At 55.9% G+C, this 19,707-nt stretch overlaps 1 protein-coding gene across 1 annotated transcript in view; it reads left to right on the top strand.

Moving 5' to 3' along the window:
• The window catches only part of Shank3 (SH3 and multiple ankyrin repeat domains 3), a 54,170-nt gene that overhangs the window by 26,535 nt on the left and 7,928 nt on the right, over positions 1-19,707 (top strand). Inside the window, 10 exon segments of the mRNA XM_047548276.1 lie at positions 2,008-2,083; positions 2,365-2,447; positions 2,811-2,935; positions 3,032-3,164; positions 4,119-4,199; positions 7,770-7,793; positions 10,913-11,043; positions 11,588-11,672; positions 15,578-16,359; positions 16,361-17,847. Coding sequence (XP_047404232.1) covers positions 2,008-2,083; positions 2,365-2,447; positions 2,811-2,935; positions 3,032-3,164; positions 4,119-4,199; positions 7,770-7,793; positions 10,913-11,043; positions 11,588-11,672; positions 15,578-16,359; positions 16,361-17,847 — 3,007 coding nt within the window.

A 19,707-nucleotide genomic window follows, 5' to 3' on the forward strand; every position in this document is an offset into this window, starting at 1 on the left:
TTCTACTCCTACCTAGCCATGGCTTCTTCTATGTGTATATCTGCTCCATCTGTCCTTTGACTCACCCTATTATCCCACCCAGCCTACCTAGCATTTTCCTTCCTCTGTTCATCCACCTACCACCCACCCCTGTGCACCCACCCAATCTGTTTGTCCCTCTATTGATCCATCCATCTATCCATCCATCTATCCATTCATCTCTCCATCAACCCACCCACCCATCCGCATTCATCAATCCTTCCACCCATGTATCCATCCATTTCTCCGTCAACCCACCCAGTCCATCTGTCCATCTGTCCATCTCTCCATCAACCCTCTTAGTCAATCCATCCATCTGTGAACCCATCTCTTCATGTATCCATCTACTCTTTACCCCATTCATCCATCTTTTCTCCCCCTCCACCCACCCATCCATTTTATATATTCACTTCCCTTTTGGTTTGTCTTTACATTTCTTCTGTCCATGGAGCATGGACAGAAAAACACACACACATTCCCAACTAGTTGTGCACCATATTTCTCTGTCTCTTAGGTGCCAGGTGCTGTGCTGGGCACTGGGACCACACAGAGATTAAGATGTGTTCTTTTCCTTAAGGAACTCACAGTTATTGGGGAGATAGGTCATAAGGAATTGTAGGTTCCCTCTGATCTCACTTCCGGCCACTCTCTGGCTCCCTCTGCTCCAGCTGCATGGGGTTCCACCATATCCCTCACACCCCAGGCCAGTGGGTTCCACTCTGAGTGCCCCATGCCTGGAGGCCCTCATCTTCTTTCCCTGGGCCTTCACTCAGCTGTCCTTGAAGGTGAGGACTTCCCGAGATGCCTTGGAACTACCCTATCTTTGCACCCTTGTTATGTTTTTTTTTTTTTTTCCTTCAGCATTTGCCAACATTTGACGTGTTATATATTTATTGTTTATTACATCTCCCAGAATAGCCTATTAACTCCACAAGGGCAGAGACTTTGCTGTGTTCTCTGCTATATTAGAGCTAAAACAAACAGGGCCTAGTATATAGTAGGAGCTCAATAAATACTTGTTGAAGTTAAAAATGGATCCTGAGAATGCTGCAGTAAGAGAAAGTGGGGGGGGGGGCTGAGGGTGAGACGTGAGGCAGTGGGGTTGCGACCTTGCGCGTGGAACCAGAAGTGTGAGGAACCAAAATGGCAAGACCTGCAGGCTGCCGGAGGACCTAGCCTGAGCCCAAGGTCCTGGTCGGTGGTGTGGGCCAGACTTTCAGGAGACCAGCAAGGCCGAGGTGGGGCAGCTGGCAAACCTGGCCAGTTCCACAGTGGCCACGAGGGACTTTGAGATCAAAGGACAGATGAGGATAAACTTTTATGGGATGCAGTGAGGTCAGGGAAGGGGTGCCCAGCCCCCCACCTGAATCCCTTCGCACATTCAGAGGCAGGGTCTGCAGCAAGGGACACCCTGAGGGTACGCATCAGGCCTATGGAGAAGAGCTCAGTGAAGATGCAGTGCTGCTTCCAGGCTGGTGCATGCGAGCGGACAGTGCAACTCTGCCCAGAGTGCGGGTCACGTACACACAGATATGTACTGGCACACGCTGAAATCCACATGCAGGTGCAAGAGCACAGTGCTTGCACACTGTCAGTCAGACAGCGTGAGCAGCGCATGTACACATGACTGGGTCTCATGCGCACCCGCAGGCTCTCTCCAGCATGCTCAGGTTTTGGGGCTCACTGACTGGATGGCCCTGGCCTTGTCTGGTCTCCTGTGTTCGGTTGCTGTTCAGGAGAGATGAGCCATGGCTGCTACCCACTTGGGCCCTGGCTGCCAGAGGCCAGAATTCCCTGCATGGTCCCCTTAGCCTTCCTGCCTAAGACCTCCGGACACAGGACCCAGAACCCCAGGAGTTGGGGTCCCCACTTCCATCTGGGCACAACCAGGCCAAGGGTGTGTGTGGACAGACTGTGAGCAGCACAGTCGAGAGCAGTTCAGCCAGTTGGAGGCCACGGCCATTCCTCAGCTCCTGATACTCCCTCCAGAAACCCGGGAGGACCGGACGAAGCGGCTTTTCCGCCACTACACGGTGGGCTCCTATGACAGCCTCACTTCACACAGGTACTGGCAGGTGGGGCAGGGTATGGACACACAGGGACACTGGTGGGGACTACAGGTGTGGGGTGGCACATCTGGTGAGAGGGAGGGCCAGGGTGTGCAGAGGTTGGAGGGAGATGAGGACAGGGTGCCTGGTCACCTCTGCCTCCTCAGTCCAGGTCAGGCCGGGCAGTCCTGGAATGATGTGGGCTGTGGGACTCTGTGGAACCATGTGGGGTGAGCCTGGCTGCCATGCTCCCCAGCTGCCGGGCTAGCCTCACCCGCCCCCTGCTTTCCTTCGTCAGTGACTACGTCATTGATGACAAGGTGGCTGTCCTCCAGAAACGGGAACACGAGGGCTTTGGCTTCGTGCTCCGGGGGGCCAAAGGTAAGGGTACGGGTGCTGTGTGGTGCTGGGTGTCCTCCGTCCTGCTGCCACCCGCCCTCCTGGCTCCTGCTGGCCCTGCTGTGGCTCTGGCTGTGTGGTGTGGGGTTCCCTGGGACGGCGCCGCCTCCTCCACTGCTTTCCACTCTGCAGGGAGCCTAAGCAGAGTGGGGACCTTTCTGGTTGGGGGAGTGGGGGTCTGTGCTGGATTCCTGGGCTGGGTGGCCCTGCCTGCTGCCCTCCTGTCTCAGGTCATTCTGCCCCAGTTGTCACGTGTTCCGTGAGCTGAGCTGTGTGGAGGCTGCTGTGTGCTGGCCGCCCCCACCTGAGCCGCACTGGTGAGGCACCTTCCTGCTCCCCCTGCAGCAGAGACCCCCATCGAGGAGTTCACACCCACGCCGGCCTTCCCCGCGCTCCAGTACCTGGAGTCCGTGGATGTGGAGGGCGTGGCCTGGAGGGCGGGGCTGCGCACGGGAGACTTCCTCATCGAGGTGAGCCCCAGCCCTGGCCTGCACAGCCTGGCGGGGTCCTGACCCCGAACCTGGGAGGACATGCCTGGCGCCTACCCAGCAGCCCATTTGTCCTAGGTGAACGGGGTGAATGTGGTGAAGGTTGGACACAAGCAGGTGGTGGCCCTGATCCGCCAGGGTGGCAACCGCCTGGTCATGAAGGTCGTGTCTGTGACCAGGAAGCCAGAGGAGGACGGGGCCCGGCGCAGAGGTGAGGGCTGAGGTTCGTGGGCTCTGCCCTGACTCCCCTGGGTTCCTGACCTTAGCCCTTTACCTCAGGCCTACCTTCCTCTCCCCAGCCTGACCCTGTGCTACTGAGCCTGGGTGAGGCTTAATAGATGGAGCTCAATAAATACTTGTTTGTAGCCCAGGTTGCTTTCCAGGCCGTGATGTTAGGACCCTGGCCCTGTACCTGACCTCTGACCTCTGACCCCAGGTTGCCCCCTCAGATCCCTTCCCCCCCTTTCCCGGAGTCCCCAGCTCCTGGCATGGTAGATCCCTCCTTCCCTGACTCTGCCAGCAGCTGCCTGGAGGCCGGGGTTGCCATGGCAACTGTGAGGTTGACGCTGCTGCTTATTGTCGGAGGGAAGGGGGAGGCGGCACCTGAGGGAAGAGGAAAAGCGTCTTCTCCCCGCGCCGCCGACACCGCACAGCCCGGGCCCAGGAGGCCTTGCCGCCCAGCCCAGCCCAGGCCTGTGGCTTGGCTGGTCACACCCTGGTTCTCCAAGGGCAGTGGCCACCAGGGCCCTGGGGGAGCCCTGGAGCAGCAGGAGCCAGCCTGGCAGGAGACCCTCCCAGCCCCCATCCCATGGCGCCAGTGCCCCCTCATTGGGTGCTCCGAGCCTGCAGGGTGGGTGCTCAGACCAGAGCCAGCCGGCACCCTGACCCCCACTGGTACCGTTGACCGCCTTCTGAGGCCTGGGCTCTGGGGGTTCCCAGGGCCCCAGAGGCCCCCACCACCCCAGTCCCGGTTCTCCCTGAGCTCCCCACGCCATGAAGAAGTTTGCATCCAGCCGCAGCCTGAACAAGATCCTGGCTCAGTGCGACTCATCCTCACGGGAATACGAGGAGATCCAGGCGGTGGAGCGCAAGTGGCACCTACACCTGGCCACGCCGCGCCGCCTGCTGCTGGACAGGAGGTCCAAGGCCTCCCTCTTCTTTGCAGCCCCACCTCCCCCGAAGAGGGCTCCCAGCACCACGCTGACCCTGCGCTCCAAGTCCATGACTGCCGAACTCGAGGAACTTGGTGAGCACTGGGGTGGCCATGGGCATGGGTCAGAAGACCTAGGGAGAGGTGGACATAGGCTGTGTGGGAGGCCAGGGATGCTGGGCTGGGGCTGAGGTTAGGCAAGGACAGTAGGAAGGACAGTGTGGGTGTGGGAGCTGGCCAGAGTGCTGGAGGGGTGGGGAAGTTCAGTTCCTGTGGGGTGAGGCGGGCATGGCACGTGGAAGGGTTGGGCAGTGGGGCTGAAGACAGACAGGACAACTAGGACAGACAGATGGGGCATGTGTGACCCTGCAGCGTGTTCGCATGTATATGTGCATGAGTTGCCCCTTACTTTCCACGTCTCAATCTGACTTTGTGTCTGCTTTTCAACCAACTGAGCAAGGAGTAGTGGTTGAGGAACCTAGGTCTGTTTCCAGCTCTGCCAGGCACTGGCTGGGTCATCTCTGTGTTACTGTTGTACCTGTGTGCTGCAGAGTGTCCAAGGCCTGACCTTCAAGGCCTCTGTGAGCACCTCTGGCTGATGACAGGATGGGGCCTCATGAACTGGGAGGTGAACAAGAGTGTGTTGGGCTTTGATGGGCACCAGGTCAGCCAGTCTCATCGTGGACATGACGTGTGATCATTAACAGCCTTTTTGTGAACATGTTTCAATATACTTGATCACATCCACACACACCTTGAACAGCCTTGTGGTGAACCCTAACCTTAGCCCTAACCCTAACCTGTATGACCACATCCTGCCGTGTGCAACCTCATTGTGGGCATATGCTGATGCACGTGACTCTTGAGAGCCCTGTTATGGTGCTTCCCAGCCAGCAGTAGCCCCTCTGTGAGTACGCTCAACACGTGTGACAGCTGACGTGCTCTTTCCTTCCAGTCAGAGCCCAGTCCCAATCCCAGACTCTACTCTGGCTGTGGTCATAGAAGAAGCCCTTCCTTTGGCCCCCAGAGTGATCCCTGACCTTGTTCATGGACTGGGCCCTGACCCTGTCCTGGACACAAGCTGGGCTCACTATTCCAAGCAGGCATTCTTGACTATATTGTATTTCAGTGTGGGAAGCAGCTACCAAGATAGACTGGGCTGACGTGGTCAGGATTTTCTTTTCCATAATACTTTGGATAAAATAAAATGAACACACATATACGGACAACTCAAAACAAAGGAAAAGGAATCCCCAGGTCTCAAAAATGGAGAAAGAGCTCAAAACCAGGGAGCAGGGGAATCTGATGCTTCCATAGTCCAGGGCAGGGGTCAGGTTCTGAAGCCCCCACAAAGCTTGGATGTGAGTCTTTGGGAAGTGGGAAAGTTGGAACTATGCACAGGAACTAAAATTAGCACCAGAAGAACTAGAAATCAGAGGAGTATGAAAGAGAGTGAAGTAAAATAATAGAATTAAAAGAGCTAAAGAAAGAGAGTAAGATAGAACCACAACACAAAAGAATAAGCACATTTTACAAAGATCCCTGAAGAATTGTTACTGAGACAAAAAACAAAACAAAACAAAACAAAAAACAGTTCCAGATTAAAAAAAAAAAAAATCTGTGGCCAGGATAAACAGTATACTAAATCCAGCTGAAAAAAAGAAACAGAAGGTAAGTCTGAGGAGATTGCTCAGACCAGCACAGGAAAACATGGAGGTGTAGACAACAGAGATCAGTTAGGGGACAGAGGCAGCAAGCACTAGCACCTGCCCATTGGGAGTTCTAGAGGGAAAGAGCAAAAACAAAAGCAATATTCAAACAGTAAATAGCTAAGAATTTCCCAAAAGTGAAAAAAGACGTGAGACGCCAATTTGAAGAAGTTCCAAGTAGGGAAATAAGAACAAGTCTATGTCTAGATTGATCACAGTAAAACTTCAGAATGCCATAGACAAACAGAATTCTTAAAAATTACCAGAGAGAGAAACAGGAGAGGACTGTTGACTGGGAGGGAGCAGTGGCTTAGTGGCAGACTCTGGAAGCAGCAGTGGAAGGCAGAAGACCATGGGGGGACACACTTCTGTTCTCAGAGTCCTAAGGGTCCATTGTCAGTCACAGAGCTGACCTGTGTCACATGGGTCCATAAGCCAGTACGAGGAGGCACCAGGTAGGATGGGTGGGTGGGTCCCTGGAGTCCCCTGCCAGAGGCTGCATGTTTGGGAGGGACCCTCCTAGTTTGCACAAATAGATTTGGGCAACCTGAGCACTATAATCCAGGGAACCAAGGACTCTGCCCTGTGAATTTGGAAGAACTCTTCAGTCTGGATAGGGTTTCTCTGCTGAGTACACTTGTCCTGCCTGTTGTTAAAAAACTCCTGAGCGTCCCTGCCTACAGAAACAGTGGGTGAAAGAGGCATCTCTTCCCCTCTGTTCCAGAAGCCAAAGTTGTTGGGTTTGCTCTGCAGACTCTGGTGGTCCAGAGGAGCTCACTCATGGTATTAGGCTTTTCCTGATCCAAGGCTGGGGGACGACGAGAGGGCAACTTAGCACAGAGCCTCTGCCTACATTTTTGGGCCTGGGATCACAACTTCGGTTGAAACTGGACCCAGCTTCTTCATGGTACTGTGTTCAGAGAAGGGCTAGGCAGCCAAGGGCCCTTGGCAAGTCATCCTGCTCCTGGAGGACAGCTGCTTCAGGAGGCAGCCACTTACCCCCTTCTGACCAGTCCCCGGTGGAAATGCATGGTTTGTGGAAACCGACCAGCAGTCCCTTTTTCTTTGTGATCAGATGTTGGGGTAGGTGCCATGCCGTGTCCTTGTCACTGGCCTGTCTGGAACAGGTTTCTTGCTGAGTACACTTGTCCTGCCTGTTGTTGAAAACTCCTTTTGGGACTGAGGGTACAGCTCAGTGGTGGAGCACTTGCCTAGCATGGCAAGGCCCTGGGTTCCATCCCCAGTCTTACACACACACACACACACACACACAAGCTCTACTTAGCAAAGAATGCTCAGTGGTGACCATCAATTTCAGTGGCCTCTGAAATTGAATTTTTTTGGAGTTTTTGCCTTTTTTCTGAACAAACATTTGACTGGACCAAGTATGGTTTAGTTGTGTACATCGCTGTGTGTGGTCATGTCTGTGTACATATATGTGTGTAAGCATATGGACTCATGGGTGTATGTGAATGTGTGTGCATGTATGTGCATGCATGAATGGACTTTGAGTGTGTATGCATGCTCGCGTGTTCATGCATGAGTGGTCTTGTGAGCATGCTTGTGTGCACATGTGAGTGGACTTGATGTGTATGTGCATGTGTGAGTGGACTTGTGGCCATGTGTGTACATGTGTGAGTGGACCTGTGGGCATGTGTGTGCACATGTGTGCATGTGTGAGTGAACTTGGTGTGTGCATACGTATGTGTATGCATGTACACACATAAGTGTATGTTCCTGCTTGTGGTGGTTTTCTCTTTGTTTCAGGCCATGTACCAACCAGCTGGGCATTTGAGCAGATTTATTCTCATGATAAGAATGGGTAGGCCAGGGCAAGATCTGTGAGGACCTGGTTTTGGAGAGGTGGGAGTTCATAGGAATGAATGTGGAGAATGGGCCCGGGTGCTATGGGATGAAGCCTCCTCTTATCCCCTGTGCTCTGTTTCTTGATTCCAAGCCTCCATTCGGAGAAGAAAAGGGGGTAAGTCATCTGCTTGTGTCCCCAGGCCCAGCTCTGCCTAACACCTGTTGGTGTGTGAGACTGCAGTCCAAGTGTGGGTGGGCTGGAATCCTGGCCTCGCCCAGTTTCTGTTGCCTTCTCCTGGGGGATCTGGTAGGGGCACGGAGAAGGGCTGCGAATGATGGATGGAGTGTCCCCATGGTTGTGACTCTCTGGGATATAATAGGGAGGCACAGCTGTGGGCCCTAGGATTCAGGTGAACTAGGGAATGGGGGAGCTGTGGAGGCAGCCTGGTGGAGAGGAACTGGGATGCTCCCTGGTGGAGTGCATTGTCGGGACAGGGGTTGGGGTGTTCAGCTCTGACTGCATTGCATCTCTTTGCTTGTCCTCTATGGGCTGCCTCTTCCTGGGTTGTGGGCCCTACTCTTGTGCTGGTTGGTTGCAGGGCTGAGCTCAGAGGGGACAGTCCCTTTACAGCTGGGATCTGAGGTTCCCTGCCAGACTCTTGGCTTTGCCACCACCTGGGCCTGGGTACTGAGGTCCAGTATCTGGTGAGCTCTTGGACCTGACTTCTACTGCTGCTTCTACGTCTTGCACAGATGGAAACCAGGCCCAGATGGAAGCTTAAGGTGGCCCTGTGGCCCCAGGCATGTGTCCCTGCACATCCTCTGTGCACCTGGAACCCTTCCATACCCACTGGCCCCCAGCCCAGTTCTCCCTCAGGACCTGTAGTCCTGTGGTCCCTGTGCCCCCAAGGCTCCTCTTGCCTGGATCTGTTGTCCTTTCACGTATTAAACACAGATGACAAGGTCTCCTCCAGGACCCCTTTCTGTGCTTTTGGGGCAGACCAGCAAGCTATTTCTGGGATATTGTGGTCCTGCCATCCAGTGATGTAGTTGGGCTTCCAGGGTGCTGTGCTGTGGCCTATGTCCCTCTCTCAGCTGTGGGGGAGGTGGCAGGAGAGTTGTCACCCTACTTGGGCCCCAGTGTGTCCTGCCCCACACCCAGATGACTCACGTGGGATGTTAATGGGAGTGCCTGGACCTGGTTCCTAGTGGGCTTCATTTCCTTTTAAAAGTATCTTAAATGATTTATTCAAGAGTATGTTTTCTGATTTTGTTGGGAATTTATCCCAACCTCATCATCTTGTCATTTGCAAAATTCTAGTTTCTTTTCCTTTTGAAAGTAATTTTCACTTGGCCCCAGCACCTCACCTCGTGACCCATAATAGTTGCTTTGCTAAACTTTGTGTGCACGCTGCTTTGGGTCTCTGGGATCAGGCTCTCCTGGACCTAGAGAAGCACCTTCTCCAAACCCATAGCCCAGGCGGCAGCACGTCTTCCTTGGAGACGTGCCACCAGTGTTCCACAGGGCTTTTTGCCACGTTCACTTCTGTGGCTTCTGGATAGTGTGGCAGTTAAGACTGCTCTCTTACTGGGCCTGTATCTGGACAGTCTCTCTCTGCCTCAGTTTGCTCCTAGGTAGAGTGAGGTCTGTATGCTTGCTGTGGGAGATAAAGCCTGGCACATGCTGGACATCACCATGGATGGGGGGCAATGGATTTTACCTTTGAAAGGAAATTCTTCAGTCCATTTTAAAAATAAATGGGATGATCCCTCATCCATCAATCCCTCGTCTGGGAGCTGCCCTGTGGGGGAGCTGGTGAAGGCCTGCATACAGCTGGGCTCAGGAGTCATCTGAGGAGACAAGGTGCATTTTGCCTCTGGTGGGCACTCAGCACCTGCACTGGGGCCAGTGGGTTGTGGGCCCCTCTGCAGAGTCTTCCTAGAGTCAGCTGCATGGTACCTGGCTGTGCTCATGCCTGTCGTATCTAAAAAAGGGCCCCAGCTCTGGGCAGTCAGTGTGCAGGGTGGGTCTAGTCTGGGTTGGGTACAGGACACTTCAGGAAGCTGCCAAGGGGATGGCAAGTGGAGCCAGCAGGTGCTATTGGCTGCCACAGCTTGGGGCTGGGAGTAGCTGGAGGTGTCCAGGGTGAGCACGGGAGTTCTTCAGGGGCACGTGAGAGTGGAAAGGCACCAGGGTGAGTGCCCCCTGAGGGTAGGCACAGCCCCTGAGAGATGAGTAGGACCTGGGGACAGGAGCAGCCTGAGGGATGGGTTGGGTTCTGTGCAGCCACTGGAAAAAAGGGCTTGTGTAGCTGTCAGGTGGACTCAAGTGCTGCCCCAGCCCCTTCTGCACCCTGATACAGTCCTGAGTGGGCTCTGAGATAGAGCTGAGTGGTCACCTCACCATAGCTCTGTGCCCTCAGTCACGTTAGTTGAACATTTCCAAATCCTTTTGATAAGCAACAGTACCACTTTTAAAAACAATTCATTTTAATAAGGACAAGCAAACAAAGATTTCCATTTATAACAGACTTGGAGAAAACATACCTAAGGCCTCCTGGTGCATCTGCCTACGGGGCCTTGTTCAGGCATCAGCCCCACATGGGTCTCCCCGACTACTCTGGCTCCCACTGCTTTCTGGTGGGCTGGGGAGCCCCTCAACGAGGAGCATCCTTTACAGCCATCCTGCTTTCCTTCTCATTTCTTAGCACACACCTGGATGGAGCTGCCTCCCCTTGAGTGAAGAAGGAAGATGCTTTGACCTCCTCTTGTGTACTGAACCATTTTTTAGATCCGCAGCCTGAGCCTTGTTCCTAGGCTGTATCTCCCACCTGTCTGTGCATTCATTGATTATTGATTCAGTGGATCTTGTGGACACACGCTTTATATCAGAGTCTGCACAGGGCTGTGGTCCCACCAGGAGCAGCTTGCCTTGGCACAGGTCATGTGCTGAGATTACTCCCAGGAGGAATGGGAGTCAGGGAATAGGGTCTCTAAACGGTTCTGTTCCCCACCCTTGCCCCTTCCTTCATTGTCAGAGTGGCTACCCCTGGAGTGGGACTCACAGGGACACCTGGAGAATTGATGGCAGGCTGGGGGCTGGGTCCTGGGGCCTGATGGACTTGTTCAGGATGCAAGATGTGGGTCTAGGCTGTGAGCCTTGGGCAGTGATGGGCCTGATGATGGTTGGGTCCCAGTGCCATGGTCAGCACCATGGGCCATGCGGGCCTGGGAGGTACAGTAGTGGGATGAGAGGTAGGTTTGGGGACTGAGGTGGTGTCTCCTTCAATGCAGAGAAGCTGGATGAGATCCTGGCAGCTGCTGCAGAGCCAACATTGAGGCCAGACATTGCGGATGCCGACTCCAGAGCAGCCACTGTTAAGCAGCGGCCCACCAGCCGGAGGATCACCCCTGCTGAGATCAGTGTAAGTTGGTTGGGCAGGCATGGGGGTCAGAGGACCATGCTTCCTCTTTTTTTGCATCTCTTCTCTGGAGGTGGGAGGAATACCACACAGCTTCATGGAGACTCTTGGGACCACCTGAGTCCCCAGGATGGCCAGTTTAGTACAGTGGGTCTCACCTGTGGCTGCAGCCTACATACCTCCCACCTCTGTACCACTATAGGACCACCAGACCCCTGTCCTCTGGGGGCTACCACACAGCATGCCCTGTCCGTGCCCACTCTCCACCCCACAGGTGCCTTCTGGACTCTTCCCCTCCTCCAGGCCATGCCTGGGACCCATACCCACCACCACTTGCACTGTCTCTGTCTGCACTGCCCACACAACCTGCTACCTGAGCACAGAGCCAGATCTGATTGCTGGCCCAGGCCATGGGTACCAGTGTGTTGGAGGGTGCATGGGGTGTATCTGGTCTCTGGCTTAGGTGGAGGAGGGGTGGGGCTGATTGGAGCACTGAGGGCCCCAGTGCCCTGGAACCTCCATGTTCCCCCCTCCCCGACCCCCACAGTCATTGTTTGAGCGCCAGGGCCTCCCAGGCCCAGAAAAACTGCCGGGCTCTCTGCGGAAGGGGATTCCACGGACCAAGTCTGTAGGTATGGCTGGGCTGAGGGACTGCATGAGTCTGGGAGGGATGGGGCTTGGCTGGGTGGATTCAGGGTTGGAGGATGTTATCTCTTGCTGCCCCTGGCTTGGATTTCCAGTTCTCTGAGTCCAGCCTCTTCCTGCCCAGCCCAGGAGTTCCATTTATGGACATAAGTACGTGAATCCTTCCCTAGTCTGGTGCCTACTGGGTGCTGCTGGCCCATCTCTCATGTGCACTGGGTGCCCTTCACTCCTCTCCACTGCCCTGGCACCAGTGTTCTTGTCCCCAAATCAGGTATCTCCTATCTTGACTGCTCCCCTGTAGTAGGATCCATGTAAAGGTCCAGTTTACCCTAAAACAGCCTCTCCTTGGATCTCCCCACTACGCCTTACGGTGCTCACTCTCCCCTCACAGAGCCAGGTTTCCTGGAACAGTCACCTATCTTGCCCTGAGCCTGTGTCTGATGAGCTTTCTCCATATCTAAAAGGAAACGACTCCTGCCAGGGTCACCAGTGGCCTCTGGGGAATCTCTCCCAGGGCATGTACCACCAGGCTTCCTCTTACCACTCCGCTGGATTTCTTTGCTCCCTCCTCAGTGAAATTCTCCTCCCATGGTTCTGGGACATTGCTTCCTGGATTTCCCTCCTTCCTCAGCCTGTACCCATTCAGGCCCCACCCCCCGTCTCCAACCTGCCACCTTTAGAACCCGCTCAAGGCCAAATCCTCAGCATCTCTTCCTTCTGCCCTCATCACCTCGGGACCTCATTACCGCCCCTCACCCCAGCCTCCTTCACACCTCACACGTGGCCACCTCCTTGACTCCAGCAGGACTATATCTCCACAGGCATGCAGTCTCCCTCCCCTGCCCACCTGTGCATCTGCCACCCACAGAGCTGCCCATTGTCTGTCCGCCTAGCTGCAGACACCCCACACACACAGTCCTTCCCTACCCAGCATTTTCTGCACGTTTATGCACGTGTTTATTTCATACTCTCAGTAACCATATTGGGGGAACATCATTTATTCAACTGAAGCAAAGAGGATTAAATTGACTTGCCCAAGGCTACACAGCTGTCCTGCCTGTTGCCTCCCATCCACCCTCAAGCCAACCAGCTGCCCAAACTCCAGCGCCTCACCTTCCCCCAGGACCTGTTTACTCTAGTCTGACCGTGGGGGTCTCCAGCTCGGTGGGGAGGATGGGTCAGCTCAGTTCCATATTGGGTGTCAAGGCGCACATCCATATGGAGCTGACTGAGGAGCTCCAGCCACCCTTGGGCGTCACAGAACTCTGGGGGCAGTTTTGAGCTTAGAATGCAGGGTAAGTGGAAGTTCCCAGGGGACAATGGAGCAAATTGCTGACAGACGCCAGTATGTAAAAGACATGGGTGTATGGCAAGGTCCTTTATGGACTGCTGAGGATCATTTCTATACCTGGGAGAGTGGGGAAGGTTAGTGAAACTGCAGCTACTTTGGAGCCAAGAGGTGCTCCTTCTTGTCCTCCTTGGCCTAAGCCCTGGGCATTCTCTGTTGTTTCTTTCTTCTCTGCCTCACTTGATAATTTGGGATGGGTTGCCTCCTGACACGTCTTAAGCTTTGCCCAGTACAGGCCCTTTTGTCCTGCACCTGGACCACAGCTTTGTTCTCATGACCTCATGCCCCTCTCTGCCTTACATCCATCCCTCTGGCAAAGGGGTCTTTTTGCAGCACAGCACAGGCAGTACTATACATTCTTCAGCTTAATCCTCTGTGGATTCCTTATTGTCTTGGGGCTCTGGGCACCAGCACTGGCCCTCTCCATTGTCACCTCCCTCTGACCTGGGTCTTACAGTGCTTGCTACTCTTCACCTGCTCTCACTCTGCCTGGATAGCATACCCAGTTGCAGAACCAATCACTGCAGGTCCAACCTTGGGCATCTGCTCTGTAGGCCCTGAGCCTCCTGGAAGGCCTGCCAGCTCCTCCTACTGATGCCTGCTGTGCTCTGTGAACAAGTGAACTAACAGGTGCTCATCTTAATCCCCCATGGCCTGCCTTTAGTTGCCAGTATGAGCACTGTCTATATTGTGTGGCCATGGGCTCATGGTGTGACCCTTAGAGCCTCAGGACCCTAACCTGTTAACGTGGAGAACACTGGTCCTCCCCCAGGACCGCTCAGGCTCACCAGTAGGCTGTTCCTGCTGGAGCTCCAAGTGGGCACACGGGCTGCTCAACAGCTGCTAACAGTGACAGATCAGACCCTGCACTTGAGGCTTGCAAACGAGTGTCTAGGAAATGCTCTTGCTACAATTGGGGCAGACAGGCATCAGAACAGACCCCATTCTGTGCAAAGGCAAGTGACTTTTCTTCACCTAACAGAATTTGGCATGCCATTAGCATTAAATCTCCCTTTTTCATCTTCACTTGTCACTGCCGCCTCTACACCTGGAGGTGCACTAGTTCCTCCTGTGGAGCTCCATCTAATGCACTCTTGGGGTGCTCATCATGTGTGCATGTGTTGTGCAGGAAAGCAACCGGGGAGATCACAGACCGTGTCCAGCAGTGGGAAGGAAGGCAGAACTAAAAATGATGATGATACTTGGCCACCTTCCAAGGGTGCTGCTACCTGTCCTGTCCAGCCCAGCACTGTAAACCTTCAGTGACCCTGCAGTGGGTGGAAACTCCTCCTGAGACTAAAATTCCTGGAGGTGACTGATAGAGCTGGAACTCAAGCCTAGTCTGCAGCAGAAGCCTACCCTGGCTATACCTGACCTGACAGAGCCATTACGCCTGGCTGGATGCAGTGTGGTGTCGGAGGCCTTGCTGGCAACACTGTACTGCAGTGGCAGGGGAGGATCTGGTCAGAGCAGGCATCTTACCTTCTAGTGACTTCTTAACTGTTGACCAAGCCCCAAATGTGTCTAGGCACAGAGCATACCAGACTTGGTGTGTTGGTGTGCAGCTGCCCACCCCTTAGGCCGGGCCACCCAGCACATGCAGCCTCACGGCACACACCTGTGGGTGTCCACATTATGTCCCAGAGGACATAGGAGATTGTCAGGTTCTAGCTAGAATCCTAATGGTGTCTACTGGTAGAAGAAGGGGCTTCCTTTTAAGCTTACATAAGCCCATGAGAAAGTAGGCTCAGAGAGGCTGGCCTGGGGTCACACAGCCAATAAGGGCTAATATGGAAACATGCAGAGTGCTTGACCTACAGTTCCATTTAAGTCACATACCCATTACTGCCTCTACCAAACCTTACTGAAGTTCAGCCACTGTGTCTACTGCCTCCTAGCAGCCCCATCAGGCCCATCCATACTCCACTGTCCCTCTGCCAGATGCATGGTGCTCTCTGCCACAGTTTTGTCCCTCATCTGCAGCAGGGCTGCACTCCCACCCCTGGTTGCCATCCCGGCCACCCACAGGCCAAGCCTGTTCCATTGCAGGTGTTTCTGGGACTGCTCTCCTCAGTTTTGGATGGGAGCCCCTATACCAGGCCCCCTTCCTTCACCTGGGTGGGCCACCCCTACAGGCCTGAAGTGTCTTTTATGGTCTGAATGGTCTTGTGTGTGTGTGTGTGTGTGTGTGTGTGTGTGTGTGTGTGTCTGCAGGCATGGCAGGTCTTGGCTTCAGGCAGGGAGGCTTACGTTCTGTCCCAGAGCCTTTATCGGGGGCTGGACTGAGTACTGTCCTGGGCCCTAGCCCTTCCTACTTGTGCAGGACTGGGTGTCCCAAGATGAGCCCAGACTGGTCTCTCGCTCAGAGTCCCTGTTGTGGGCTTCCTGCATCATCCCTGGTGTCCTGCTGGCCCTGACCTGTCCTCCTGAGTAGGGTGGACTCGGGGTTTGACCAGCCTCCATGGGAGGGGACCCCACAGTCTCCAGGGGCATCTCTGAAGGCACCGCGCCCAGGGCGGTCTCACCAGACCCTTCCATCCGCAGGGGAGGATGAAAAACTGGCGTCCCTACTGGAAGGGCGCTTCCCGCGGAGCACATCGATGCAGGACTCGGGGCGCGAGGGGCGCGGCATCCCGCCCCCGCCACAGACCGCGCCTCCGCCCCCACCGGCGCCCTACTACTTCGACTCTGGGCCGCCCCCTGCCTTCTCGCCGCCACCCCCACCCGGCCGAGCCTACGACACGGTACGCTCCAGCTTCAAGCCAGGCCTGGAGGCGCGCCTGGGCGCGGGAACCGCCGGCCTCTATGAGCCAGGTGCACCCCTTGGCCCACTGCCCTATCCTGAGCGGCAGAAGCGCGCGCGCTCCATGATCATCTTGCAGGATTCGGCGCCGGAAGCGGGCGACGTGCCCCGGCCTGCGCCCACGGCCACACCGCCGGAGCGCCCGAAGCGCAGGCCGCGGCCACCGGGCCCCGACAGCCCCTATGCCAACCTGGGCGCCTTCAGTGCCAGCCTCTTCGCGCCATCCAAGCCGCAGCGCCGCAAGAGCCCTCTGGTGAAACAGCTGCAGGTGGAGGACGCACAGGAGCGTGCGGCCCTGGCTGTGGGCAGTCCTGGCCCGGTTGGCGGCAGCTTTGCCAGGGAGCCGTCCCCGACGCACCGCGGGCCCCGGCAGGGTGGCCTCGACTATGGCGCGGGGGACGGCCTGGGGCTCGCGTTCGGGGGCCCAGGCCCAGGTCCAGGCCCGGGCCCTGGCAAGGAGCGGCGACTTGAGGAACGGCGTCGCTCCACAGTGTTCCTGTCTGTGGGCGCCATTGAGAGCAGCCCTGCCCAGTGTGGACTTGCCATCTCTGCAGCCCTCCCGCTCCATAGACGAGCGTCTCCTGGGGGCCGGCCCCACCACCGGCCGCGACTTGCTGCTCCCTTCCCCTGTCTCTGCCCTGAAGCCATTGGTCAGTGGTCCGAGCCTTGGGCCCTCGGGCTCCACCTTCATCCACCCGCTCACTGGCAAACCCTTGGACCCTAGCTCACCCCTGGCCCTCGCCCTGGCTGCCCGAGAACGGGCTCTGGCTTCACAGGCACCCTCCCGCTCCCCGACACCCGTGCACAGCCCTGACGCAGACCGCCCTGGACCCCTGTTCGTGGATGTACAGGCCCGGGATTCGGAGCGAGGGGCCTTGGCCTCCCCAGCTTTCTCCCCGCGGAGCCCAGCCTGGATTCCTGTGCCTGCCCGAAGGGAGGTAGAGAAGGCCCCTCGGGAGGAGCGGAAGTCACCCGAGGACAAGAAGTCCATGATCCTCAGCGTCTTGGACACTTCATTGCAGCGGCCTGCCGGCCTCATTGTTGTGCATGCCACCAGCAACGGGCAGGAGCCCAGCAGGTTGGGAGCTGAAGAGGAGCGCCCCGGCACCCCGGAGCTGGCCCCAGCACCCATGCAGACTGCGTCTGTGGCAGAGCCCCTGCCTAGCCCCCGGGTTCAGCCCCCTGGCAGCACCCCAGCAGACCCTGGACCTGGCCAGGGCAGCTCAGAGGAGGAGCCAGAGCTTGTGTTTGCTGTGAACCTGCCGCCTGCCCAGCTGTCCTCCAGTGATGAGGAGACCAGGGAGGAGCTGGCCCGCATTGGGCTGGTGCCACCTCCTGAAGAGTTTGCCAATGGAATCCTGCTGGCCACCCCACCCCCCGGCCCGGGCCCATTGCCCACCACGGTGCCCAGCCCGGCCTCAGGGAAGCCCAGCAGTGAGCCGCCCCCTGCCCCTGAGTCTGCAGCTGACTCTGGCGTGGAGGAGGCTGACACTCGGAGCTCCAGCGACCCTCACCTGGAGACCACAAGCACCATCTCCACAGTGTCCAGCATGTCTACCCTGAGCTCAGAGAGCGGGGAACTCACCGACACCCACACCTCCTTCGCTGATGGACACACTTTTCTACTCGAGAAGCCACCAGTGCCTCCCAAGCCCAAGCTCAAGTCCCCGCTGGGGAAGGGGCCGGTGACCTTCAGGGACCCGCTGCTGAAGCAGTCCTCGGACAGCGAGCTTATGGCCCAGCAGCACCATGCCGCCTCTGCTGGGCTGGCCTCTGCCGCTGGGCCTGCCCGCCCTCGCTACCTCTTCCAGAGAAGGTCCAAGCTGTGGGGGGACCCCGTGGAGAGCCGGGGGCTCCCTGGGCCTGAAGACGACAAACCAACTGTGATCAGCGAACTCAGCTCCCGCCTGCAACAGCTGAACAAAGACACGCGCTCCCTGGGGGAGGAGCCAGCTGGTGGCCTGGGTGGCCTGCTGGACCCTTCCAAGAAGTCGCCCATCGCAGCAGCTCGGTGAGCAGGGCAATGTGGGGAGGGACCTGTCCCTGTCTCCTGTTCCTCTTGTCCACTCACAGACCCCTCTGTTCCTCCTCATTCTGTCCCATCTCACCTGTCCCCCACCCCAGTTAGCCATCTCTTCGTCTAGTCTTGCTTTGTTTTCTGAGATAGAAGGCCCTTTAGGACTGCTGGTCTCCATGACCCTGTTGGTGCTGGCCGTGGGGCATGAGCATGTCCAGAACCCCAGCTGTTTGGCTTTTTTTGTGGCCTTGTGTCTGCCAGCTTATGCCTCCACTCCTGTCCTCATGGGTGGTGTGGCTGTCCCAGGAAACTGGTGCCATCTGTCCTGGGCTGCCGCCTGCTTTGCTTCTTTTTGAGGCCTGTAGCACCCTGGCACCTTTTCTTTTGGGGACCAGCCACTAACTCCTATTTTCTGCCCAGAAATATTTTTCTCATGGTACTCCCTTAAACACAGACTCCTGTGTGTGATTTTTAAAGTGCATTAAGAAGATAGGTGGGGTCGTGCCATCTGCCCTCTCACCTCCTTCCCTTTCTTGTTCTCTGTCCTGCACCCCAGCATGGGGTTACAGGGAGGGGCTGAGCTGGGGGCTGGGTGCCACTGAAGTTGTTGCCACTCTGTCTAGAATCCCTGGGCTGGGCCCCCATGGGTTGCATGTGTGCTGGTTCAGCTGACCAGCCTCTTGTCTGCCTTTCTCAAGCTTTTGCCTCTGTGCCCCAAGGTCCCCTCAGCCCAGGTTTGGGTGGGGTGCTCCTTCCTGACTCCTTTCTGCCTTGAAGACCACCCAAGTGGGCACCTTGCTGGCAGTTGTGGACGGCAGAATCCACAGTGTAGTGAGTGGTGCACAGCTTGGTACTGCAGGCGTCACTCTTAAGGGCTTGTCCATCCTGCCTTTTTCCAGTTTAGGATCCAAAAGATAAATGGGGACTTGGGAAGCTCATGGTGCCTCTCCTAAGGGGTCAAAGAATGCTGCTTCCAGCACTTATCATCTGGAAGTTTGCTCTGGAGCCTCGTACCCTTTCAACCTCTTCCAACTCCCAGCCAAATCTGAAAGCCTCTTTCCAGCAGTGCAGTGTGCAGGGTATCCTTAGAGTGGATGCAACAGGTGTGGATCAGTCAGGATGAGTGCAGGACCAGATCCTTGAGGATAAGGGGGTCTCCTGACCCAGGCCTCTCCTCCCTCTCTGCTTCTCCTTCTCCTGCCAGTCTCTCTGTTCCTCTCTTCTTCTTGGTATCAATGAAGGTAAAAGCTGTTTACAGTGCACTGCATAGTGTCTGGTCCCATACAGGCCATCAATAAACATTTCTTAAGTGAATAGAAGAGAGAAGCCAAATGCAAGTGCTATCTTTTGTGGCGTAGGACACATTTCATGGAAAGACAGACAGAGGGGCTTAAATCTATTGGATGTCCAGCTCCTGCAGTCAGGCTCAGTGAGCCCAGTCCCTCTTATGGGTTCTGGCTCCCATCAAGTAGTTGGCAGCAGGGCCAGATCTAGTGGTTCCTCAGCCAGAAGCTTCCAGCATGTTCCTTCTCTAGATTCATTCTCCCATTGTGGTCTTTGGCTTCTCCTCAGTTGGGTTAAAGTACTCTTAGCCTGAGACTCTGTGTTTTGCCAGGCCTGGGTGGGGAAGGCAAGGTCAGAATACCAGCACTTCCAACACTTCCTTTTTTTTTTTTTTTTTTTTTTTGTAGTGCTGGGGATTGAACCCAGGGCCTGTGCTTGCAAGGCAAACACTCTACTAACTGAGCTATATCCCCAGCCTCCAACCCTTCCATTTGTCTTCAGGCTTTGGAAAGTGGGCAACTTTTCTCTGTAGTTCCTGCAAAATTCTGGCCTTTGCCTGGCTTCTAGTAG

Source organism: Sciurus carolinensis, chromosome 4, assembly GCF_902686445.1.
Source record: "Sciurus carolinensis chromosome 4, mSciCar1.2, whole genome shotgun sequence".
In the NCBI taxonomy this organism is placed as follows: Eukaryota; Metazoa; Chordata; class Mammalia; order Rodentia; family Sciuridae; genus Sciurus; species Sciurus carolinensis.